The 27272-nt window shown below is 36.6% G+C and overlaps 1 protein-coding gene across 1 annotated transcript in view; it reads left to right on the forward strand.

Moving 5' to 3' along the window:
• Window positions 1-27272, forward strand: part of Pex7 (peroxisomal biogenesis factor 7) — a 77418-nt gene that overhangs the window by 862 nt on the left and 49284 nt on the right. The window contains exons 2-5 of the mRNA XM_003468453.5: window positions 1520-1577; window positions 2462-2612; window positions 18035-18112; window positions 21894-22002. Coding sequence (XP_003468501.1) covers window positions 1520-1577; window positions 2462-2612; window positions 18035-18112; window positions 21894-22002 — 396 coding nt within the window. The remainder of the gene's footprint in view (window positions 1-1519; window positions 1578-2461; window positions 2613-18034; window positions 18113-21893; window positions 22003-27272) is intronic.

Raw genomic sequence — 27272 nt, forward strand, 5'->3', positions numbered from 1 at the left:
TGGACTAGATGGAAAGGTGCGGGCCCATCCTCGATTTTGCTTTCTTTTAATTAACATCCTAGCAATTATTTACTCAAGTCCCAGCTACTGTTTGCACAGCGGAGCAGTGCAGTGAGTCATTATGTAATGTCAGCGATCCGTGGTATTTTTTAAAGTCCTACAATGGAAAAAAAAAAAATGTGCTTTCTAAAACTTAGAGGGAAATACTTTATTTTACCATCACCTTATTTAGAGGTGGCACAATCATGTTTACAATCCTTGCCCACCAGTTAGATTGAATATTCATAAACCTGTAACATGACTTTAAATTTTTTTGCAAAAATTCCTTAAAAGTTTTTGAAAAACAGTCATATTAAGTAACTCCTCTCTTGATCTCTGTAAGGATAAATATATCTTTTAAGGGACATTAGCTGTATAGAAAAATAATTCATATTGAACAAGACATTAATATTGTTTTCAGCACTATATCACCAAGTATTTGGTAGTTCCACATTGATACTTTGTCTTAAAATTACATGGATGCAGACAGGTGTGTTAGCGCACTCACTTAATCCCAGCTCTCAGGAGACTGAGGCAGGAGGATCGTTCTAAATTCGATACCAGACTGCTACAAAGTGAGCCCAAGGGCAGCCTGAAACTGCATAGTGAGATCTTATCTCAAAAAGACACAAAAACAAAACAAAAAAATTAAATAAATCAATAAAATTACATGGATGTATTTTATTTACATTTATTGCTGAGGCAGAGTGATTTAGTGGAAGAATCCAGGTATGGGGTTCTGTAAGCCTGGGATTTGTCACCTGTCAGTAGAAATGCTAACACCAGCTTGGTAAGTTTGCATGGCTGGCACCATGGCTGGTCAGAGCAGGCACGTGAGCGTTTTCCTTTCTGTTAGAACTGTGTCTAGATTCCAGTCGGAGGTGAGATGGTAGATTGAATATTCAGTTCCTGAGACACAATATGAAAAACAACCAGCTCAGTTCTGACAGTAACTTTAGGGGGAAATTTGTGGTTGTAAAATCAGGTACTCAGCTTGACACTGTATTTCTTTGGTCTTAGATGTTCCTGGCTTAGTTATGTTTCTTGTTGCTGAGACAAAATACTTCACAACTAGAGTTAAAGGGGTGAAGATTTATTTATGACACAGTTTGTAAAGGTTTCACTCCGTAATCAGCTGGCTCCTAGGTAGGGTGGCACCATAGATGAGAAACAGTTCATGGTGGGCAGAAGGTAGTAAAACAAGCAAGGGACAAAGCAGGCCTCTTTCTCTCCCTTGTATTGTATCCAGGCTCTCGGGATTTGGCACTGCCAAACCAATTAGTGGACTGATTTAGGAATCACTCCCTCTTAATCCTAGCATTATAGCATGAATCAGTCACACACTCTAGATTCAGCCACCTCTGAAAAAGCCCCACCTATAACTGCAAGAAGCTTTGGAGGAACATCTAGATACAAGCCATAATAGTCCCCCCTGGCAGGTCCAATAGCATAACCTTGGTTGTTTTTTTTCTTTCTTTAGGTTGTGGAACCCTACTAATATTGGATCAAAATGAAACTGGGCTTGCAATTTTTAGAAGGTAAGGTGGCTTTAATTATTAAACTTATCTATATTCTCTATTGCTGTTAAAGCCTTAATCAAATTAAGTTTTGAATTTTTTTGGTCAATAAAATGTCTTAATCTGAAATATAAAAAGATCTTTAGCACTTGCATAGCATAAAAAAACTTTTTGCCATTATGATATGATTATGCCACATTTCCTCTAAAGCTTACTTAAAGTGTCCATTTATAAGTTATAAGATTTAAGCTTACAAAGTGACCTAATTAAGTATTCTGTAAACAGTGCCTGGCTTTGCTGACTTAATATAGTTTAGGTTTACTCATGCAGGCCCTAAATTTCCATCTTGTGGATGATCCTGCACCTCTCTCTTTTCTTTCCCTTTCCATCTTCCCTAGGTGACTGCCTGTTGTACACATTAGTATTTCCATTAAGTTAGTTAAAGCTTGAGAAAAGGAAGTAAATTATGTCAAAAGATAACTAGCTATACATACCTCAGGTGAAAGATTTATGGGACAAGTGTTCTATAGCTCAGGTGAAAGATTTATGGAAAACTTTGGAATTAGTCTAATTAGTATTTTGATGTACTTGCTGGCCAATTGTGTGATTCATAGAAAATGATAAACTTTCAGGTATGGCTGCATGCCCTGCTGTTAATAGTTCCATATTAATAGTTAAGAGACCTAATTTTAATCTAGTTTTGACACAGTTTCCTACCTGTGTCACCTGGGCTATTCCTTTAGCCTTTCTGATTCAGCTTCTGTAAAGTACTGCTTTACTTATCTTCAAAAATTGTGAAGATTAATGAGACAACATATGTTAACATATGTAGTAAAGTAAAACGCAGAACAAACCCATGTAACATTGTGATTGCCATTTTTTTTTCTTGAATGGTTCTGGTGTAGCTTTGACTGGAATGATGGCCTGTTTGATGTAACCTGGAGTGAGAACAATGAACATGTCCTCATCACCTGTAGTGGTGATGGCTCACTGCAGCTCTGGGACACCGCCAAAGCCACAGGGCCACTACAAGTCTATAAAGAACACACTCAGGAGGTATGAGGAGCAGATTTTTTTTTTTTTTTTTTTTTATTTTGGTTAAGATCCATTTGGGGATGGACACAGGAGAACTATTTTCAGGGAACATGTTTAAATTTTAATGATTCTTACATATGTTAGATGTCATCATTACTTGATTATTCAGAAACAAAGTACCTCTTGGCCTAAGGAACTGGAAAAGAAAATAAAACATCAGGCTACTCCCTTGGTAATAAAAATACCTCTAGTAGTGTACTGTGGCATGGTTCTTTCAGAGAGAACCACTGCTTTCTTCATGCCTTGGAGAGTATGCCTGCCATGCAGTGCCTTGAGACAGAGGTAGTAGAACTTTATACAATGACATCACAAGAATGTCCGTAGGTTTTGGTCAAATTCCTGAGGATTTTCAGAATATATTTGAGCAGGAGCATCAAATAATGAATATGAGGCAGAGCATACCAAAGAAAAATCTGAATCTAGATTTTGTGTACTTATGTATGTGTAGTACGGGAAATAGGCTTGAGTCATTTTAAAAATATATATATTTTCCATGAACATGATAGTGAAGACATGCTCTTTTGGTGTTTCATCTTAAATTTCAAAAATACTTCCTCAGAGTAGATCCTTGTAAATTTGCTTTCAAGTTTTTATTTATCACAGTGCATGTTCTATAGTAAGTCATCAATAAATTCTTATTAGATATAAAAGTATAGTCTTTTTTGATAAAAGTTTAGTTTTGTGAAGGTACTAATGTTTTATATTCACTGTTATTAAACAATTAATATATCTTAGATTAGTACTAAAAATAATGAAAAATTTTACTTAGTCTATTATGTTGTGACTTCTATTTTAATAAATGTAGTTATAAATTACCATGTTTTCAGAAAAATCACTGATTCCTAAGATAACTTTGGTAAAAGAGAAATTTCAATTTCAGAATGTTAAATAAAAGAATCTCTGCAGAGTAACATGCCCAAAATTCATTTTTAATACCTTCATGATTTTTGCCAACTTCTTAATACCCATGTGTTATAAGTAACTTATTATTTGGTGTTCTTTATTTTTAAAACATTTTTTCGTGCAGAAATTATTTTTCTTAATTTTTTTGCTACCTTTTAGTAATTATATAAATTCTAGGATGATAACTATTAGGTCATAAAATGATATCTAGCTACATTAATATTTTCTTTAAATTAACTCTAAATTGTTACTTTGTTCTAAAACAATGATATTCATGAACTCTAGGGTTGGTAGCCATCAGCTATATTTATTTGTTGTTAATATATATTAAGATAAATAATTAATGAATAAAATAAACGTATGCACTAGTTAAAATCATTTCCTGTACAACCAGTGGTGTGTATATACACTCTGGGAAATACTATTCTAGACTATCCCTGACAGATGATAACTCGGCCATTACTTCACCTCAGTGAAAATGAATTTCCCTATTTCAGGAGATAATGTATGTGACTTAGATTGCTCTATTGGTTGAAAAGCCAGATCTATCTTCTATAGTAACCAGCTGTTGCTTCACTTTCTCTGAAGTGGTGAGACCAAGACCAGTGTCCTTTTCCAGTTAGAAACCTTGAATGTAGCCGTCATGCTTCTTTTAGTCTGCCCTCTGCCAAACTGTGCATTGTCATTTCAGTATCTGTACATCTTTTACCTGCTTGGTAACCTCCTTTTGGACTCTCCTGTTTTTCAGTGTCTCTTTTAATATTTGAACTTCTGGCCCTGCTTATATTTCCTGAAATAGCTGTGTATATGTTTCTCTCAGCCATGTCACAGTGATGGATCCCTTTGATTGTACTATATAGCATCTAGATCTTTGTTATTTGAACTGCTGTGTATAATTATGAAACTGGTTTTTTGAACTAAAGATGTAGTTGATTTTGTGTGTGTGTGTTTTTTAGAACCGAGACTCAAATTTATGACCTTGTGCTTGCCAGGTAGGCAAGCTATAATCCCCAGCGTTTGTGTGTGTTTTACAGTCTGTTAACTCTAGATTGTTCTTCTTCATTTTGTTTTCAAATAATTCTTTGGCTGTTAGTGTAATAGAAAGCCCAACTAAAAGTGTTTTCAGTGATTAGATGTTATTATTTTGTGATTACTGTTATTATAGTTTATTGATTTACAAGGCTATGTGAAATAATACTATAAAACAAGTTTTTTAGGTACTTCTTACATCACTTCTACTTTTTGATACTGATTTCTGTCCTTGACAGTTCCGGCCACTATTACAAAGTATTATTGACTGAGTGACTTGTAGGCAACAGAAACTAGTCACAGTTCTGGAGGTTGAATTCCAAGATCACAGTGCCTACATGGTTAGGTTCTGGTCTTTGTATCTTCACATGGTTGAAAGAGAGTAAGGGAGCTTTTAGAAGTCCTGTGTGTCTGTCAATCTAATCTAATCTAATCTAATTTATAATCTAATCTTACTAGAGATTACCCAGGGTGTTACTCATGCTAGGTAAGTATTCTAAAACTTAGCTACATTCCCAGCTCTTTGTCACCAAATCTTGAGACAAGGTATTGTTAAGTTGCTCATGCTAGTTGTAAATTGGTGATTCTCCTGCCTAAGCCTTTCAGGTAGCTGAGATTATACATATAAGTCACCAAGCCTGATAGGAATCTGTTGTAGTCAGGGGTTACAAGGATAACAATTACATACAGGACGTAGAATTTATAATATTATTTTATGATGGTCACCAGAGTTAAATACAAGAGTGCACAAATCTGTCCACAACATTAAAGACCTAGAAAATCCAGCCTAGGGCCTGAAGCCAACAGTGATGTCCGCATGAGTCCAGCTGAAAACCTAAAGTCCGTGACCATGCCTCCCACAAGTCCAACTGGAGGCCCAGAGCCCACGACAAGGACTCATGCAAGTCTGTTTTTTGGATCTGTGCTGGGAATGCTCAAAGATCAGTGGTAGAGGCTAGAAAGTTTATGCCCCTGGTGTGAAGGATCTATGCCAGTAGGTTTGGGTTCTATACTGGAGCCAATAAGCGACACTCAAGATAAAGGTCAGGGCTCCCCTGAAAAGTACCATAGCCACATTCAGCAACAATAAGGTCCTGAGCTCCTCCAACAATGAGAACAGTCAAGTACATATCAGGAAGCCAGCATGACAAGCTTCTCCTAGAAATTAAACAGCAAACACCTTCCCCTTTGGAACCGTGAAATGATGTTCAGTGTAAGGACCAGAGCTCCTCCAAAGTGAACCACAGCCATTCTCAACAAGGTCCTGAGCTCCTCTGATAATAATGGCCAAATCCATATCAGGGAAGCCAGCCAGAACAAGCTCCTCCAGGAGAACTAACAACTCGAAACAATAATAATTAGGAGAACCCAAAAGGCCACGCTCTTCTTCTCCATGTCTCTATGCTGGCAACTTTCCTCAGGTGGGCCATCTACACTCAGCACTATACTGACTTACTTCAAGTGGTGTTAAATTGACCAGTTTTCAATCTATAGCCAAGTATCATTTATAAGGACACTAATCTCAGTCATAGGAACTCCACTTTCAGGGCTTAATTACTTCCGGAAGGTTCTAGCTCCTGTTACTGTCACATTGATGATTAAGATTTTAACATGTGAATGTTTGGGGATTCTATATAGTATATCAAATACTAAGGATTTCAGATCAAGTGAATTTTGAGGAGCTAATATTTATTGACAAATTAATAGCATCAATAATATCAGCTTGCTGATTTTTAATAAAATGTGAAATCCATTAACATTTTTGAGTATTGCCTATAATGATGTACTTTGAATGAAGCATGCAACTAGTAGTATGCTGTTGTGGAGAAATGTGTGTCTTATTTATTTTTCATTTTGTGAGACAGGCTCTTACTGTGTTATCCAGGCTGACCTTGAACTCACTGTGTAGCCCAGGATGGCCTTGAACTAAAAGCAATCCTCCTGCCTCAGCCTCCCAAGTGCTGGAGTTACAGACTTGTGCCACCATGCTTGGGTTATATTTTATTTATTTATTTTTTCAAATAATGTGGCTTAATTCCAGATGATACAAAATTCAGAGTAGACCAACTATCAAAGAGCAGACCATGGTACAATTGTAGGCTGGATTTCCTTTAAATTCACAGTTGAGGTAGGAATGACTGATTGAAAACTAGAGAGACAATGAGCCACTGTACCATCTGTCTTCCTTCCTTCCTTCTTTCCTTCTTTCTTACAAAATTTTGTTCTTAAATGTACAACAGACTCTGAGACCACACTTCATTGTAGTTACAAGTGTCAAAAGGCATTATGGCAAGGAACCCACATATTTGAATAGGAGTTGAGTTCAGGATCACCATCATCTTAGGCACAAAATGTTTATTTTTTGCTAGATTTCTTAATTCCCACTGTGGCTGGGGCTCTTTCTCACTGCCTTCATTTTTAGCTCCTCAGGTTCCTTCTGCACCTCTTTTTGCTTCCCTCTGAACACTCTGTCTTCCTCGTCTACCTCCTTGGCCTGTTTCTTGGGCTGCTTCAGGGCTTCTCCTTGCCAGACAAGGCACCCACGTACCCAGAAACCAGCTTAGCTTACATTTAAAGTTAAAACTTTTTTTTTTTAATTATAAGACAGGGTCTTGCTAAGTTGCCCTGGTTTAGCTTGAATTTGTGATCCTTCTGCTTCAGCTTCCCAGAGTGCTGGGATTACAGGTATGTGCCACCACACCCAGCTGAGAATATTTAATTACATATTGTGTGATAATGATGCATCCTATGGTTAAAATTTGTTTACTTTAAAAAATGAATCAACTAGGGCTGGGGATATAGCTCCTGAGTTTGATTCTGGTACCCCCTCCAAAAAAAACAAAGAATTAATCACTCATACATTTAACATCAGTGTGGTCCAGGTGGGTATGTATTTACATTTAAGACTACACAACAGATTTGTTAACTGTCAGGACGTTTTTTTCTTTCTTCTTCTTCTTTTTTTTTTTTTTTTCTTTTTAAAACAATCAGAAAATTGAGGAAACAATTGTACTTAATATATTTTCTTTTGTATTTTTGGCCACTCAACTATTAACTTAGGAATAGGTTACTGCCCTAAGATTTTACTGTAATTTAATCATTGTGATTGTAGAGAAAAATAGATTCTAGTTAAATATCAGCTTTTTTTTGTATTTTTCTGCCCATAAGATACTTATCATCACTTTTCAATCTTTATGTTTTAAAATCACTTTTTTGCATTAGTATTTTAAAGTTTGAACTTATATTGAAAGGGCTAGATCTGCTATTCTTGGTAGCACATATTCCATGTGTTAGTCGGTGATGATGAAGGCATGAATAAGCCCCAAGCTCCAACCTCCACTAATCTCTGGTAGTGGTTCTGAGCCATACGAAAAAGCCGTTTAATACAGTGTGCTAAGTGTTGACATGTCCAGAAGGTACACAAGGTGAACCAGAGACTGCCATAGAGAGAAATGCCATTCACAGTAAACTTTGAGACGTTAATAGTTTGCTAGATAGCCTAACAGGAAAAATGACATGTGGCAGAGATGAGTATCTGCATAGGTTAGGATCTGTACAAAAGCACAGCACATTCAGAGCAACCTAACTGCGTTTGGTGTCACTGGAGCAGAAAGCATGTGTGGCAGCGTGGTGGGAGATGAGGTAAGGAAGTGGGGTGAGGGTCACCTCCTAATTGGTCTCAACCTCCTGCTTAGAAGGGCTTGGTCACGACGCTTTGAAAATTAAAGAGAAAGGTGGATTACATGGTTTTTGGCTACATAATGTGAGCAAAAACAGGACATACATGGATGGATAAATATGACCTATTTTCCACTTAATCTGTTTCTTCAAGTGTTAGCTGTTAGGTAGGGTTAGACTCTGAATCGGACATTTGAAATTTTAGTATTTAAAATTAGAAAACTATGAAAATGCAAATACTTGTTTTAAGTCAGTAGTTCTCAAAGTTTGCTGCACATTTCCATCTCCTGGAAAATCTTCATACCCATACTTCATAGTGTCTTGGGACGGGAGCAAGGCATTGGTATTAGGTAGGACTCCCACATGGTTCAGTGTACAACAGGGTTCGGAAACCACTGCCTAAAGTTCCTAGGCATTCAAGGCTAATGGCCTTGATATATGGTAGCTGACATTTTGTGGATTATAAGAGTAAAATTTAAAAAGATCTTTAATGAAGGTGATTTGCTTTCTCTTCCAAAACCATTTTTCACAGTCCACTTATCTAATATTGAAGCTTCCTAAATTTTAGAGAAATTCCTAATTTTAAAAAAAGAGAAAATGATCATTTTAAATAGATGGAAACTGAAATAGAGTAAAGAAGGTCTTTAGTGCATGGTTATCTCTCCTATGTCTATCATCTTTTATGTACTTACTGTAGGTATCAACACTATGCCTGTCTCCAAAGTAAGTTAGATATCCATAGATAGGAATTAGAATCTTATCTCTCTCAGTTTAGAACCTATTAAGAAACATATAGAGGAGAATTGGACAATCTTACTTGATAATTTTAAGTCATATGGAACTATACATTAGTTTTGCTGCAAGCTCATATGAAGTGGATTTATTGACAATTATTTAAATATATGTATAATTTACATTTTGTATCAGGCAGGACTAAGGCTATACTTTCAGGATCATTTCTATAGTATGTATCAGGCAGGACTATAAGAATGTATGTTATATGTTATTTTATTTATTACAAATATATGTGCTAAATACTACATATATTTTAAAATGGAAAGATAATGCAAAAAAAATGGTTACCTTTCAAGTCCCAAATTCTTTTTATTATCTTCAAAGAGCGTAGGGAAGAAAGGGCGGTGAGGACTAAGGTGGAAGTAAGATTTCTCTAAGTACGACTCTGTTACAGTTTTGACTTCGGACCATTGAAATATTTTACATAAATAGAAATCACAAGTTAAATTAGAAAGAAAAGGCAATGGTAAAAATTGAAAACAAATTAGTCTAGTGGTTTATCAGACTAGATATTGAAAATAAAGTAACTTGAAAAACACACTTGTGATTGTTCTGTATGTTTAGTAAACAGAAGAATTGGTAATAAATTTTAAACTGCATTCAAAAAAGTCAGTGTTATTACTTTGAAACTCTTAAATGTATCTAGTAAGATAAACCTTAGCATTAATTATGTCATCAGACACCAAAAGTTTTAATATAATGAAAAAGAGATATGGGACTAAAGAAGGAAAGTAGCAGGGCTTAAAATTGGATGGGAATTTCCATAAACATCGTGAGTTATTTTTCTCTGTCTAAAATACATGTGTAGTACTTTGCAGTGTAAAGACTTCGTAATGACAGCTCAGTAGCCATGAATGTCGTTGGTGTCTAGATCATGGCTTCTAAATACCATTTCCTGGGCTGGCAATATACCTCAGTGGCACAGTGCCTGGCTGTCAAGCACAAGGCCCTGAGTTTGATTCTTGGTACAATAAAACACAAACAAGCAAACAAACAAAACTTAAATACCGTTTCTTTCCAAAAGGAACAGTAATCTTTGGAGAAATCATTTATTCCATGGCTGGGTGGGAAGTGTACAAGATAGGATCAAGATACCTTGTGTCAGAAAGCAAGAAAGCTCTGAGGGACTGATAAAGACACGTCCAACGTTTAGAAGAGCAACTTGAAAGGGCTCACACTGGCCAAAGATTGAGTGATTTAAACATCAAAAAGAATGGTGATAATGAATTGAAACGTGGCACACATACACACTTATATGTATTTCCACTCCTTATATAAAATTATGATCATTAGAAAGTCATCACATTAAATATTAACAGGACAACTACTTCATCCTGAAAATTGATATAGAATCAAGGTATTTTTCTTTTCTATATGAATTCTATTTTGGAGTAATCAAAAGTTGATTAAAATTTTTATAACAGAGTCCTAGCTAATATTTGCAGAAGTAATAATTTGAATTTGAAAATCATCAGTAGTTAGCTCCTAATGAAATCATGACTGTAGGCGAGGGTCATCTGCGGAGGCTAAAACCATTAATTTAGGATTGAAACATTTTCCGAGCAATATTGCATCACTAAAAGTGGGTCAGTCAGAAATTATATGCCTTCTAATGTAATAGGAAGCTAAAAAAAATTGAACTGAAATCTGATTAAGCCTCCAGATCTAACTTCCAATTTAAAGGAAATAGGAAGATGTTAAATACTACCACAAGGAAATAATTAGCCAAATAGAAAATGTAGGGAATTCTACAGGATGAATAACTTGATTTCTTCAACAAAGAAATGTCGTATGAAAGGGGACAGAAAAAGCAAAGAGGCAGGAGGAAGGTTATCTTGGATTGAAAGAGACTAAAATGTGACTGTGATGGAGCATGCCTGTGCTCCCAGCACTGAGGGAGGCAGAGGCAGGAAGACTGCAAATTCCAGTCCCCTCTGGGCAACTCAGAGAGTCCCTGTCTCAAAATAAAAAAATTTCAAAAATTTTAAAAAGAGGGAGATACAACACTAAGTGGTAAATGTGGATCTTATTTGAGTAAAATAAACCAACCTATAAAAATAGCTATTTTTGTGACAGTGTGAGACATATGAATATATACTACTAGACAATATTGAGGGGGCATTATTAATCTGGTTAGGGATGAAAACGACTTTGAGTTAATGTGAAAAGAAAAAAAATTCTTATCTGCTGAAATACTTAATGAGTGAAATGGTCTGATGTTAAAGTATTCTAGCTGTCAGTCAATAGCACTGATGAAACAAGATGGGAAAATGTTGGTAGCTATGGAAAGGTGTAATAGGTACCTGGAGATTTATTAGACTGTTCTCTGTGATTTTATACATGTTTTTGATTTTTTTAAAAATTGAAGTTTCATATTTAAAGAAATAGTCAGGGCTGGGGATGTAGCTCAGTGGCACAGTGCCTACCTGGCAAGCGTGAGGTCATGAGTTTGATCCCCAGAATGCTCCCTGCCCCCAAAAAAGAAATACTAATTTTTAATCACTCAGTAATTAAAAGTTTGTGTCTTTTCTTTGCATCGATACAGGTAAGTATGAAAATCCTGGGCATATTTTTTATTTAATACTTTTAAATTAAATAGACCAACTTTAAAAAGACACTCATTTATAGTTGATTAAAAATGAGTTCTTTGGGAATTAGTTTCATTAAAATTTGCCTTCTCAAACTGGTTTTGATATTCAGATTTCATAACTGTACAAAATACTTTTCAGTGATTTGTTTTTCCTTTTTCCATTTTCCCAATAAATTTCTCTACCTTTGCCATGAATAATTTCATAAGAAGACCTTTAGAGGACCCTGCTTTTAAAACATAAAAATCAGGTAGTGCAAATGTCCTCATTTTTATTTAATTTGACCATTTGCCATGTCTGTTTATTGGGAGTGGAGGAGAAAACTGGAAGTAGGGAAGAGAAGAAAGAGTGGACTAAAATGTGCTTTCCCTCAAATTCATTTTTCTTTCCTTTATTTGTTCCAAGAATTTTTATTTACTTGACTGAGTACAAAGCACTATACTCAACCTAGCACAGAAGATGGGCAAGTGAGGCATGGCCTTGGTCTTCTGGAGTCCTCACCCTTTCTGGGACAGAGCCAACTCTGTTGGTTGTCTCATATAGAAGTGCTAAGTGCTGACAGTCAGCAGAGTGCTGTGAGAGAGAAGGATGTTGTCTGCGAAGGATAGGGAGGGCATCCTAGTGTGAAGGAAGAGTAGAAATGAACTACTCAGGGGTGAGAAGCAAGGTGGAGAGCACCCTAGAAGTCACAGGATGGAGCCGGTAGGCCTGGTGCAGTCAGCATTGGCCATAGTGGGAAGACACTGCACATTTCTAAAAATTTGCTAGGAAATATTTCATACATATATGTACATGATATATTGAACACTTGCATGTTTGTCACCTAGCTTAAGAAATTGGGTCTCTGGTTATCCCTTGCTAATCTTCTCTTTCCTTTCTTTATTCTTCCTCCTTCCCAGGAGTAACTACTGTCCTCAATTTTCTGTTTAGATTTTCCTTGCTTGTCTTTTTCCTTTTGCCGTATATGGATATATTCCTAAACCATGTACCGTATAATTTTACATAATTTTGACCTTTGGGTAATAGAAATCAGCATGGATGAATCACATAATGCTGAGTGAAGATGATAAGCTGCAAGAGCCACATAATATGGAACATTGAAAGACTTGATACATTAATCTATTTATAGATATTATTTTTATACAGTATGGATAATGACTAGAAGTGAAGAAGAATCTGTGGGAAAAGCAGTTAGAAGGATGGGTTGATGGTTGTGGTCTCTTCAGAAAGACTGGACAAACTCTTAACCATGGCCCTTCAGGATGTTATCTTCTAAGTCTTTGCCCTTGCGTTTTCACAGATGTGGTAAGCTGTTTCTTGCTTCCACTCTTTCCAATTCACTCCGCCTGAAGCAGATCCTTTCAGATCAGTACTCTAGTCTTTTATCACACTCAAATCTCTGCTAAGAGAGGTCTTCCCTAGTCATTGTATTGAGAAACCACACCGTGCTCTGGCCTCCTTACTCTGCTTTATTTTTATTTATAGGTATCTTCCTCTGCTAAAATATAAGATCCATGAGAGCAGATCTTGTCTAATATTGTAACTGTCCTTTCCTTGTCTTGTACACAGTAAGTGCTTAGTAAATGTTTGCTGACCAGGTGAGGAACTGGCTTGAGGCTGGGATAGTGAAATCCAGTCTTTTCAGCTGTCTTCCCTAATGTCTCTATGGCTGTATACTTTTTTTAGAACTTGAGCTCAAATGCTATTCGTATTAGCTATTTTCACACTTCAAAATCAGTATATATACATTGCACATCATCTCCCTCTCCTTTTCCATTTTTGCTAAGCATCACTATAGTTGCACAGAACCTTGGTATTATCTTACGGTGTTCTAGCCCTAAAGCGAGGGGACTGAGTGCCCTACTTTGTGTCTTTGGGGGCTCTCTGGTTACTGTTTCACCTCTGCTTTCTGCCTGCTGATCTTTTAGCCAGTCCTCAAGGCCCTGCTTGAATCATCTCTTCTGGGTATCAACCTGAATTGTCCATCACTGCACCTCTGTTGCACTTATGTCTATAGTTGTTTTTTTCTTTGGTGGTGGAGGTTGCTGGAGATCGAACTCACGACCTTGTGCTTCCTAGGCAGATGCTTATGCTGCTGAGCTAAACCCCAGCCCGATAGTTGTTCTTTGATTAAAAATATCATAATATTTTAAGCACATTTTAAGCACAAGTTGTCTCTTGTTTCCTTATTATCCCATTTTTAAACCTCATCACTGTGACTGTCCTATTTTTAGCTTTATTGTAGGGACTTAATGCTTACTGCTTTGTTGCATGACAGACAATATAGCAGCTAACAACCATCAGCCAAGTTTTCTTACCTCACATTTGTTCTCTGGTGGCTGGGTTCTTAAAGCTGATGGAGGCCCTGCAGTGTTGAGATGAGCAGTCAGGTTCCACTCTGGCATCACAGTGGAAGTATTCAGTGGCCGCAGAATCTAAGCTTGAAGAGTTAAATCTTTAGTTAGTAGTACTTCACAATGATGCGGATTGTGAGGTAACTTTCATTGGTTACAATATTTTAGCCAACAATCATTGAGTGCCTGTTTTCATAGTGATGAGCCTACATGTAGTTTAAACTCAATGCTTTTGCTCTTGCGGGGGGTGGTCTCCAATACTTAGTGAGTATGCAGTTATTTAACATTACCTTTAGTAAAATATGTGAATTCTGGATTAGAAGTAGTTGTGGGCTGACATGGAAGCACGGAAGGGACCATTTGACTGACTCAGGTGCTCACCAGGGGAGGCTTAGTTCATAAAGGCTGTACTGGGGACGAATCTTGAAGGGTAAGTGGGGATTTATGAGTGGACAGGGACTTTGTGCTCTTGGCTATGGATAATTCATGAAAGTGGAATTAGTGTAGGTCAGTGTATCTCTAGTGAAGGGTAATGCCAGCAAGGTCAGGGCTTTCTGTCTCTGATATTAAGAGTCCCATGAGACCTAGAAGCTCTGACTTGACAGTGCCTTCAAGCAGCTTGCTGTCTACCAGACAGTCTGGCATGGCAATTAAGAGTAGGCTCTGCAATTAGGCTGTGTAGGTTCAGATTTCAGCTCTGCACCTAATTAGCCTTGGAAACTTGGATAAGTACTTAGGCTATCTGGGCCTTGCTATGGTAGTATTTACATCATAGAAATAAACATTACATGAGATAAAATATGTTAAGTTTTGATGAGAACATCTGACACACAATGTTCAATAAAGATTTTTTTTTCTGTTTTCAGTACTGAGCATTGAACCCAGAGAGCACTAAGCTACATCCCCAGGGCCTTTTATTTTTATTTTTATTTTGAGGCAGCTTCTCACTAACTTCTCACTGGCTTCAACCCTGTAATTCTCATGTCTCAGCCTCTTGAATATTAATAAAGTTTTGTGGTTACTAAAGTATGTTATTGTTACTTTTGACTATTTGTATCAGCTGAGAGCTGGAGTTGGCAACCTAGAGCAGGAGTTGACAAACTCTGTCTTGTGGGCCAGTGCAAACCTGGCACAGTGTTTGATTTGTAGGTAAAGTTTTGTTGGAACACAACTGTGCCCACTGGCTAAGCCTGCTTTTATGTGTTACAAGTGTTGAGTTTAGTAGTTGTGACAATGTTTGTTGGTCTAGAAAGTCTAAAATACTTACCATGTGACCCTTTGTAGAAAAAATTTACCATTTAGTATAAGGCCTTTGTGGAAGAAATTTAGAGGCTAAGAGAATAAAGTCCAATTCCTTAGCTCTCAAGATCTTCAGTGATTGCTTCTAAAACTTATGTTTTTTTCCATTCTTTTTATTATTATTATTTTTTGTACTGAGGATCAAACTTATGACTGTGCACTTGCAAGGCAGGCACTTATAGCACTTAGCTAAATCCTTGGCCTATACTGCCATTGTCTTTTTTTTTTTTTTTTTTTTTTTTTTTTTTGGTATTGGAGATCTAACTCACAGCCTCACACTTGCCAGATATGGCAATTGTGCTGCTGAGCCAAACCCCGGCCTTGTTTTTTCCATTTCTAACTAACAGGGTGTGCAGCAGTTTTTCCCCCTTCTGTTTACTTCCTGATCTGCTCTCTGCTGATGGCTAGGTTGTGATTCCTTCGTGATTCTAGCCACTCTTCTGTCACACATGAAGAGGGCAGCAGGAGGACTAGGACAAGGTTGGAGTGTGTGAGACATTCACTTGGCTACAAAAACTTAAGTCTCTCTCCCCATTTTGTAATCAAGAAAAGTTTGTAAATGCAATATTTTTAAAGTAACAGTATAAAAGATCTATGGTGACCAAGATGTAAAATTTCCTTTTTCTTTTTTTTTTCTGGAAAATTGAATAATTGTATTTTTAAAAAATTCTAGCTTTATTGAATTATAATTAACTGGTTAAAATTTTATGTAAAGTGGACAGTGTAGTTTCTTGATGTAAGTATACCTTGAGTAGTGTTTCCCATAATTAAATTAATTAATTTATTCATCACCAGACATAGGTACCATTTGTGTATGTGTGTGGTGAGAACATTTAAGATCAACTCTCAGAAAATTTCAACTATTCCCTGCATAGTCAGTAACTATGGTTATCATGCTATACTAGGACTCTTAACTGAAAATTTGTCCTCATGGCCATCATCTCGCTCTCCTCCCACTGCAAGCTCCTGACAGTTACCCTTCTGTGCAGTTTCTCTAAGTTTGACTTTTTTAGATTTGACACTCAAGTGACAGAACATCAGAATTTTAAATAAATACAGCATCAGTATTCTGATTTTTCTCTTGGACTGTAGCCTGGCTCAGCATAGCACTGGGTAGCAGCGAGCAAGTAATCCTTAGTTAAGCCATAGTAAACCCACACCTATACTCTTGCACGTATGTGAGGCTAGAGTTTTTTTGTTTTTGTTTTTGTTTGCAATACTAGGTATTAAATACAGAGCCTTGGTAGTGAGCTATATCCTCAGCTCTTTTTAAAATATTTAGTTTTGAGACAGAGTCTTGCTAGGATACTGAGGCAGGGCTTGAACTTGTGATCCTTCTTTCTTAGTCTCCCAAAGTGCTGGGATTATAAGCATGATTCAAAATAACCCGCTGACTGGCCACATTTAATAACATCTACTCAGGTTTATGTCAGGATTGTTCTATAAAGTATATTTATACACATATGGGTGACAGAATATAAATGTGGTGACTGTTTAAATTAAAGGAGTGTACTACACAGTTAAGGACCCATTGTCATTAATCCCCTCAATATCTTATTCCCACTTTAAACATACTTTTCCATAGTTCTTGCTACTTTCGCAGGGTCTCATTCTGTAATCCAGGATGCCCTGAGATTCACAGCAGTCCTTTAGCCTCAACCTCTCAAGTTCTGGGATTAGAGACATGTGTTACCATGCCTGGCTACTCGCCACTTTCTGAAACAGCTATGTAAATCTGCTTTCATGAATGTTTTTATGAGGTGTGGTCAAAAACACATTGAATGCTGCTGCTGAGTGCTGTCCAATAGAAAGGCAGGCTCATAAAAACATTACAGTGTGTCCTCATCAACTTTACCAAATGGATGTGGTGTCATAGGACTTCTGACTTCCCCAAAGTCAAAATGACCATGAACGGTAAATGTTTTAAAGTGATTCAGGATATCTGGACAGCCGTGACAGTGTGACTAAAGACATGACAGAAGACTTCCAGAACTGTTGCAGAACTTGGTGAGCACAGTGCTAAATGTGTTCAAAGTCAGGCGAATATTTTAAGAGGGAGGAGTCTTGTAGTATAACAAAAGTTAGAAAACAAAATTTAAATAATCACCTTATGTTTCAATCACATTGTGTAACTTATAGTAATGGTCTATGTATAATGTGTTGTAAAATGTCAGAATTAAAAATATTACCATAAGTTTCAAATAGCTCATTTGAAATGATTTACTGAGAATAGCAAAGCATATATTGGAATAGCAGCATTAGATAACTAAAGTTGACTATTACGATATCTGAAAGGATCCTCTGTTTCCTGTAAAGTTTTGCTAAGAAAGGTTAGAGAGGGATATTAATTGAATATCAGTGCTTTCTGATAAACATTGATAAGGCTAGGTTTTTATGGATAGTGACTTTTTAAATCTGCTTTGACATTTCATCACAGTGTTTTAAATAGTGATTTTGTAATAGGTTTAAAAACAGGTATAATTTGTTTTAGTGAAGAAGGTTTGAAAATAATCTATAGAACTATATTAAATCAGATGGAGTCTTATCTACGTGGAGTAGGCATGGACAAGATCACCTTTCCATTTCTCAGACAGAATGTTGAGATGGTTAGGATTTTATTTGATGTTTCCATGAAGCAAATTAGTTGTTCTAGCAGGCTGTCACTGTTATAAAGAGATGAAATGTAATGTTGAACTTGATGCTATTTTGCTTTCTAAATCCTTTAAAATGTTTTTAGGTATATAGTGTTGATTGGAGCCAAACCAGAGGTGAACAACTTGTGGTGTCTGGCTCATGGGATCAGACTGTCAAAGTGGTATGTCAGCATTACTGTAATTTGAAAATGAATATTCTTTTCCTCAGAGCTTCTACTGAGTTTTTTTTCTTTTCCAGAGTACCTTTCCGTAGCTTTAAAACTGAATGGTTAATTTCTCCAGATAATATATGAAAACATTAATTAGAATTTACCATTTTCTAGTTTTGGGGCTGTGAACTAAAAATTAGCTTAGTATTGATTGCTTTGGTCCCTTAAGTACCACCTTGCTTTATTTAAAAATAAGTCCTAAGATTTGCGCAAAGATGGCTGATAGATAACAGCTGGCTACAGAGACTCCCAGAGATAGTCAACTTAGAATTCAACATAATACAGTGTGGGGAGCCCCAAACAGGGAAATGAATTCTCTCATCCCAAGAAGAAATTAAGGTGAGAAGAACCAATCAAACATACAGTCCCAGTGCTGTTATTGAAACAGCTAAAGGTTCAGTGCTCCCATGGCAGCCGGTGACTTGCCGAGCCATCTGAGGTCCCACCACTTCAACTCACTGGAGGCGCAGTCACACTGAGGTCAGGGGTCAGCCAGCCAAACCAAGAGCTGAGCTGTTAGTGACAGGAGTGGAGCCATTCCGCAGAAAGGGGGGCTCCGGCTGACGACATTCTGGGACTAGGCAGGACTGGCAAGTACAAAGGGCAGCAATAACTTCAGTCAGTTTTTCCCTTTCCGAATGGGATTGGTAGAGTGAGCTAGGCCTGGGTCATGCGATCTGGCTGAGGCCCAATAGCTTATCCGAAATCAAGTCCCTACAGCGGTGGTGCACACTAACCTCACTAATCCAGTGAAACCTCAGAAGTTTGACTGACAGTGCAGGCCACAGCAGCGTGACTGATCCGGAGGGGAGGGGCCAGCATGCGCTGCCCTGTTTGCAACTCACTAGCACACAGCAGTGGGAAGGGTCACCTAGCCAGCATGCTTCAGAAGAATTGTAACCAACAAAGAAAGAAACTGGGGCCTCATGGAAGAAACAAAAAGATGGGAAGAAGAAGCAACAAGAAAAAGTCCCCAGATCCCAACCCTGAGAACCTTGACCCAGGATGGGTAAATACAAAGGAGAATGAGAACAGCAAACATGCAGTATCAGACATAGCACCAGTGGACATAAAGAGATATCTTTGGAACCTCATAGATAACTTCAAAAGGGAAATATTTAGCCAAGTAAAACAAGATATAAGGAGATTAATAAAAGAGATGCTAAGTACCCCTCAAGAAGACACAGATGGAAGAAGGGCGGAACTCAAACAAAGGAGAGAACCATTTGATGAAGAAAATAAAGAAAATATAGAAGACATGAAGCAGATTCAAAGAGATTACCAGGAAATTAAAAACTCTATGGAAAGATGGCCGATCTGCTTGAAAGAAACTAAGGATTGATTATCCAAATTGGAGGACAGTTTTGCAGTGTGGGATTATGAAAGGGAAAACATTTTAAAGGTAACAAGGAAACAAGCAGTAACAATACAAAGGCTAGAAGACAACAACTTGAGAATAAAGAATGTGAAGAAGCAGGTGTACAAACAAAGAACTACAAAAGCTATTCACATAAATAATTAAGGAAAACTTCCCAAACAGAGGAAAAGGAAATGATATTCAGATATATGAGGTATACAGGTGGCAGGTATCCAGCCACCTACAACCAAAAGAGAGCTACACCCAGGCATATAATAATCAAGATCTAAGAAATTCAGTATAAGAACAAAATATTAAAATCTGTTGGAGACAAGAAACAGATAACCTATAAAGGAAGGCCCATCAGAATAATGGCAGATTTCTCAACACAAACCATCAAGTCAAAAAGAACCTGGAGCTAAATATTCTAAGCCCTGAAAGAAAATAACCTCCAGCCCAGATTACTATACCCTGCTAAACTATCTCTAGAAATCAGTGGAGAAACAAGATGCTTCCAAGACAAAGAGGAACTTGGGAAATTCGCAACCATCAATCCAACTCTACAGAGAATACTGCAGGGCATTCTAGAGAGAGAGAAAAATACTAAGATTCCAGGAACAGTGGCAGAGAGGCCTTAATGAGTGGAGCAGAAAACAGAATGAAGAAGATAAGCAGACAGCTGATGGTAAAAAAAGAGCATAATAGAAATGAGGCAGAGAAGGTTGGTTATAATCCCTAATATAGATGGCCTTGATACACCAAATTTAAAAAAAAAAGAACCACATGTAGAAGTATATCAGGAGTTAGGGTCCACGAGATGCTATTTATAGGAAATATAATTAACAATGAAAAAGAGTACATGGACTGAAAATCAAATATGAGAAAACAATGCTCTATGTGTCAGGGAACCAGAGAATAATAGGGGCAACTAGACCAGTATTTGTGGATAGGTTGGAAAGATAGGCTTTAATAGGTAAAGGGATATAATTAGAGATCAAGTCCAGGAGAGAGAAGGTTTGGAACCACTTAGGTAAATACCAGGGTGCCCCCTTCCCCCAATTTAAAACCAAGGGTCTTAGTCAGACCCAAAAATGCACAGTGTACCCTGGGGAAGTGAAAGGGGAGGGGGAGTCTTAAAAAAGATGGCAGAAGATATTGTTAATAGTGTATCAGGATTTAAAACCCACATTACTTGCACTACTCTGCTTAGATAGATTTTATTCTGTCCCAGTTTGTCTACTTGCATTAGATTTGAGTGCACAGATAGCTATCCCAAAAACATCAGGATATAGCACTGTAATCATCTTTAATTTCCTATTATCTTAATCTGAAGCCCAGTATGACTTATACTGTTTTGTCATGACTGATCTTAGTAAAATCTGGTTTGTTTGATTGTTGTTTGGTATCAACAGATTTTATTCAAAACTGATACGAATGATAGTATCAAGTCTGAGAGTATAGGCAACTACACTAAAGATGACAAGACTCTATGATACACATTCTGGTTTGATAACTGCCTGTTCTTGAAGTTTTATACTATATACAAAGTTGTGTTTTTATTAATACTGTTATGTACTGATATATTCACTTATACTGTGTCTGATGATATAGCCAATTCTATTGAAGATAACAAGAGACAACACAGGAACTATGGTAGAACTCCTTGTACAACGGTCTTATATGTCTTTTTCATTTCATGTGTTTATAGGAATATGTTTTGTTTTGTCTTGCTTTGTTTTGTTTCTCCCTCTAATACAGGAAGGATAGAAATACATGTTAAAACTCATGTATGTGTAGAATCTATAAACAGTTTATGAGAACTGATCTTATGACACATGATGAAATGAACAGATACTTTGAAGAAAAAGACACTAAAGTACCCAGTGCTGATCCTGGAGTGTCATAATGTGAAACCCAGCAATAGTATTATTCTTTGTTCAGAGTGATACTAGCCTGCTTGGGTTTGTTCAATCTCAACATAATTGAAGATTTGGATAACTGCATAGGATTGATAACCATACTTCTAAGTTTTTGTTGGATAGCTGAACAGAACTGGTTGCAGTCTCACTGTTTGAATCCCCACTTTATATGCTCTACTTTAGTATCTTGAATAACTATTTGTAAGAGAACAATCTGTAATCATCAACTAGTGATTTATTACTGTTTATTTTTTTCTTTGACAGTATGTGTTATTTCTACCCATTTTCTGTTTTGTTTAGTCTTTCTTTAAATAAAATTTTAAAAAAAGTCCTAAAAGTATGTCTATTTAGTATAGGTATATCTATATGTAAATATATATATATAATCTTTAATAGTATATATAAAAGCACATACTTGAATTTACCTCTGGTAACTGATCTGTTCATTTATTTGTAGTGGGATCCAACTGTTGGACAGTCTCTGTGCACCTTTAGAGGCCACGAGAGTGTCATTTATAGCACAATCTGGTCTCCCCATATCCCTGGTTGTTTTGCTTCAGCCTCAGGTAAATAATTCTGAAATTACCAAAAATATTGAAGAGTGGCTTTGTTTCTTCCATTAGGTGGCACTGTGTACCCTAGATTCAGAGAAAGTTGGAGTGTGTTACTAGGCTTTTGTGTTCCTAAGACCTCTTCTTACCTACTTCTTGACAAGAATTAGCTGAAGCCTAGATTACTTTTTTTCAATGATTCTGACCCCTAAAGAATAACTCCTTGTTTCTTGGTAAGGACAAATCTATGGATGGTAATATCATAACTGAGAAAAAAAATCTTTTTGTTTTAGAAAACTCTTAAACTGTGAGCCACACATGTGTGCTTCTCAGTGGGCAGATTGAGCCTGGAACTGAGAAGTATGACCTTGTGAACAAATACTGTGTCACTGGCTAAAGCCATCACAGCAAATCAGAGCACTTAGAGCAAATCAGAGGACAAGCTAAATAGAAGAAACTTTATTTTTGTTTATTTGTTAAATAAAAGTGTATTTGAAGGTGGGTGAAGGGGGAGAAGAGAGATGATAGACAGCTACTGTGGATGTGTAGGGAGAATTCAAAACTTTAGAATAGAGTAAAGGTGGGCAAACTGATGCCCTTAGATTAAATGGATTGACAACTTCTATAAATAACCATGTCTGTTCACTTTCATATTTTTTATGGCTGCTTTTAACAGGGCAGTGCCTAATTCAGTAGCTGTTACAGAGAACTGATGGCTCTCAAAATCAAAAATATCTTTTCTAGTCCTTTGTAGAAACTGTGTTACTGACCCCTGTTAGAGAACCATAAAAGGAGATAAAGAATTGGAAACTCTTTTACACAGTTACTTATTTAAGAGAAGAGAAAAGACCATGGCTACAGGAGGAGGTAGTGTGGGTCTGGTATGATGTTCTCATTTAATTATCTAGCATTCAAAGAGGGGTAATAGGTAGGATAAGTGTTCTTTTGTTGCTAACAAATTGTGTCAATACTGTGACTTGTTGACTTGTGCTGAATGATTTCCACAGCAAATGTACAGTCACAGACTCCTTTTCAGTACTCTTATTTTCTCATATTCATTCTAAAAAATCAAGAATAACCAAATTTACCTGAATTCTGCAAGTATTATTTGTTTGGCTGAAGATACTCAAATGGAAGTTTTCAGGTAAATTGTATAAAGATATATCCATTTAGATTGTGGAATTTTATGAGATCCTTATAGTGAATATTGATATCTTTGGAGGCATAGATAATTTAAGAAATATTTTGTTCTGTAATAATAATTATTTCTAGAAAACTAATATTACTATTTTTTAAATTCTAAGTTATTTAAGTCTTAGCTTTTTTGTCTGTAATCTGAATTAAATCATACTGTCCTTTTTTTGCCAGTTAAAATTTTTTGTAGTAACATTTCCTTTTCTAAGGATGAATTTTTATTGTGATCTTTTATCTTTCTGTTATCCAGCTAATCACAAGACTGAGTGTATAGTAAGTAATTGATAGTAATGTTAATATACTTAATTTGAATTAATGTACCCTTTAACCTGTATAAATAACTTGAGTTAATCAACTTTATTGCTTTTTTTTTTTGAGGCAAGATTTCACTATATGGTTCAGATTGGCCTTGAACCCACTTTGTAGCCCAGGCTGGCCTCGAACTTGAAGCTGTCTTTCTGCCTCAGTCTCCCAAGTGCTGGGATTATAGACCATCGCCACCATGCCCAGTTAACTTTTCTACTTTTAATGTAATGAAAAATTAAATTGTGAGTTTCATAGTTACAATTTTACCACTTTATATTTTTACCATTGTTGAATGATATAGAAGGAAAATTTTTGTAAGGAAATAAAATAGACATAAAGAAAATTTTCTTAGAGGGAGGAATGTCCTTTACTGTAGTTTCAATGGATCACTTAAGACCCTACATGAAATTAGTGCTTAGAATATTTACACCTTCCAAATATGCTTCCGGAAACATGCTTTTCTTCCAGTGAAACAGTGAAGGCATGTCTCCTGACTGCTCTAAAGGGCAGAACTCACAGTGAATTAAATTTAATAATAAGTATAATTTTACATATTTGGAAAAGTATAGGTAAGTAAAATGCCTTGAACTACTGATAAGATTATTAAATATTCTTTCACTTTACTATTGTATGTAAGTTTGTTTTTATTATAACTTAAATAATTTAAGCTGTAAAATTCTTTCATTTCTTTGGGGAGCTGCTGGGAGTTGAGTCCAAGACCTTTTGCCTGCTAAGCACTCATTCTATCCCTAAGATATACTCTTACCCCATCTTCACTTGTTTTTAATCATTGTGCTTTTTATGCCTACAACCAAATATAAAATCTAGTGAAAGAATTATGAATAAACGCAGCTGCATTTATTTAAACAACAGACAGAATTATGTGTATGAGCCTTTTATTTGGTCTGAGTCACACGTACCTCTTCCTTTTATGCTGGCCTTTGTGCGGTACTGTATGTATAATATTGACCCTGGATAATGCATGTGGAATATTCTGTGTATAAGACTGGGTAGTAAAAGATTAACTATAGAGTTAGCAGTGTAGTTATAGCACTTAACATTTTAGACTGTCTTTATAGTGTGCATGGGTAGTATATAAAAATTCTTTTATCAACATAATGACCATTTGCTTTCACAAAAGCAATCATATGTTGAATTATGTTACTTTCATGTGTTATGCTATAAATATAAATAGTGATTATTTTAAGAGTAAAAAAAGCTGAACTAAAGTGCATTAAAGAATGTCCCTTTATTTTCCCATATATTTGAAAGTCTAGAATTAGATCTGGCTTCAGAGGCATAGCTGGATGTAGGGCTCTGCCTCCTGATGTGTTGGTTTCCGTATCAGGTACCATGTGATGGCAAGATGGCAGTAGCTATATCCCTACTTACTTACTAGTTTCTGTGCGGTAGGAAAAGCCAAGAGATTCCCTCTTAAACTTCCACAGAAGCTTTATTTACTCTCACTGGGTCTGCTGAATCCATGTGAGTGATCCCGAGCTAATTATAGTGCCTGGGGAAAAGGGATCTAATGTTTTGATTGACTTAGGCCTAAGTTAGCTGCTGCAGTTAGGAATGGAAAATGAGAGAAGGCTTTATCCCAACTGTATGAGCTGAAGATGGAAAGAGTGGGTCCTGATAAGGTAGAAGTAGATGAATAGATTCTAGAAGGCTGGTACTCCTTAAGTTGGCTACACCATTTAAGGCTTAAAGTAAATCAGGAATTTGGTGAATCAGATCAATCACTGGAATTATAAGCTGTGAAATATGTTCCTTAAGCAAAACAAGAAAGCTTTGAAAAACTTTTCTTATGAAATTGGACACAGTAAAGCCATTGAGAGTTTTTGAAAATCTATTAGACAATTTATCAAACATTTGTATATCTTTTTTTTTCTTTTGGGTATCAAACTCAGACCTTGCACTTCCCAGGCAGGTGCTATGCTGCTGAACTATCCAGCCCTTCTGCAAAAATATTGAAATAGTTGTGGTAGAGTAAAAAGTAAGCTCTGAAACTTGTATTGTACTTTAGCTGTTTCCAAGGAATCAAGAACATTGTTTACTAAGCTATGTAATCCATTAGTAGGAAACAATCTAGTAGATTTTCTGTTTGCCTTGTTTTCATATATTATTTTAGATAGCTCAATACATTTCACAGCCAAATGTTAAAATAGTTTTGTTATTACACAAAATGTGGGTGTAACTGTCTTATCAGAATATTGAAAGCATATCTCAGTTCGTTATGTCTGTTGAGAGGGGCATTATCAGTTTGTCAGGTAAGTGCTCATCATTTGCTGGGGACTGGTTATTCAGTGAGGAAGAAAACAGTTCTGCTCCCCTAGTGTGTAGAATCCAGGGAGAAAGCGACAGTCAGATAATGCCAGAAGGGCACAGTTCTTTGAAGGAGAGATACTACAGTAGTTAAGAGCGTGGAGTCTGGAGCTGGGCCACCTCACATCTAGTTCTCCTGTCTCCACTGCTGTGTGACTTGCCTTAACCTCTGTCCCTCCATTATTTCTGATATAAGGGTGATAATCATATGCACATCATGGAGTTCTGATTACAATTGAGTTAATGTACATGGGACACTGTGACACAGAGTAAGCTTGGGAAATGTCATCTTTTTTTTTTTTTATAACATGAGTGCTCAGAATTCTTTGTGCTCAGAATTCCACAAAACATTAATTTGTGGAAACAAATCAATGATTCCTGAGCTTGTCAAGGCTGGCTGACCAGGGACACTTCCCTGAAGAAATAGTATATAAGCTGCCGATTTCTGAACAAGTAAGAGTTAGGAGATGAGAGGTAGAAGGCAAAGGTATAGGATGTGGAGAGACAGACATATCTGAGGCACTTCAGGATGGCCTTTGCATTGCATATGTGCTACAAGAATGCCTAGTGCTGATCTAATAGCCAAGTCGGAGAACAAGGTTTAAAGTAGCTTGCTTTAAACAGAATCTGGAATGCACTTGTGCAGTTGCATACTGGTCCAGTGATTCTAAAACCTGTTAATCATCAGAGTCATTGGTGGAACTTAAGCAGCAACAGAACTCTAGGCTCCATCATTCTATCCCAGTGGTTTTTTTTTTTTTTTAAATCGGTACCACGGATCAAACTCACAACTGCCTGCTGCAAGGTAGCTGCTTATGCTGCTGAGCTAAATCCCCAGCCCTTGGGCTCCCTCATTGTCTTGCTGAATTAGAACGCCTCTGGGGAAGTGTGTTTGTAAAGTGCAGCTGAGTCAGGTATCAGTCATAGTTGAGATGCCCTGCACTAGTCTGTGGAATAGGTCTGGTTGAGATTACAAATTAATAGTTTATTTCAGCTGATGTTTATTTTGGTTGGGATATATTCATCCCTGTTTTATAAAACCCCAAGGGATTTCATTGTTAAATTCAGAGAAGAAGTGATTTCCTAGTTGAGCACTCTTCAGTGTTTTTCTATTTTGTGAATTAATATTAGTCTTTAAAAATAATTGTCTTGCTTTGTCTTCTTGCTTACAAACAAGGACTTGCTATAAAACATACTATGATTTTACATAAAAATAATCTCAACTGCAAAACTTATGGTTATGGAACCCAAGGTTTTAAAGTGTTTGGTTTTGATGGTAACTTTTATGATGGAGAATCAATATGTATTTTTATGTCTAACCCTGTGACACACATGTAATTAATTATATAACTTAATTTTTTTTGGTCTTTCTGAGACAGGGTCTTACTATGTAGTTTAGACTCACCCTGACCTCACTTTGTAGCCCAGGCTGGTCTCGAACTCTCAGTGATCCTCCT

Source organism: Cavia porcellus, unplaced genomic scaffold (genome assembly GCF_034190915.1).
Source record: "Cavia porcellus strain 051 isolate PalLab524CR breed Dunkin Hartley unplaced genomic scaffold, mCavPor4.1 scaffold_22, whole genome shotgun sequence".
NCBI lineage: Eukaryota > Metazoa > Chordata > Mammalia > Rodentia > Caviidae > Cavia > Cavia porcellus.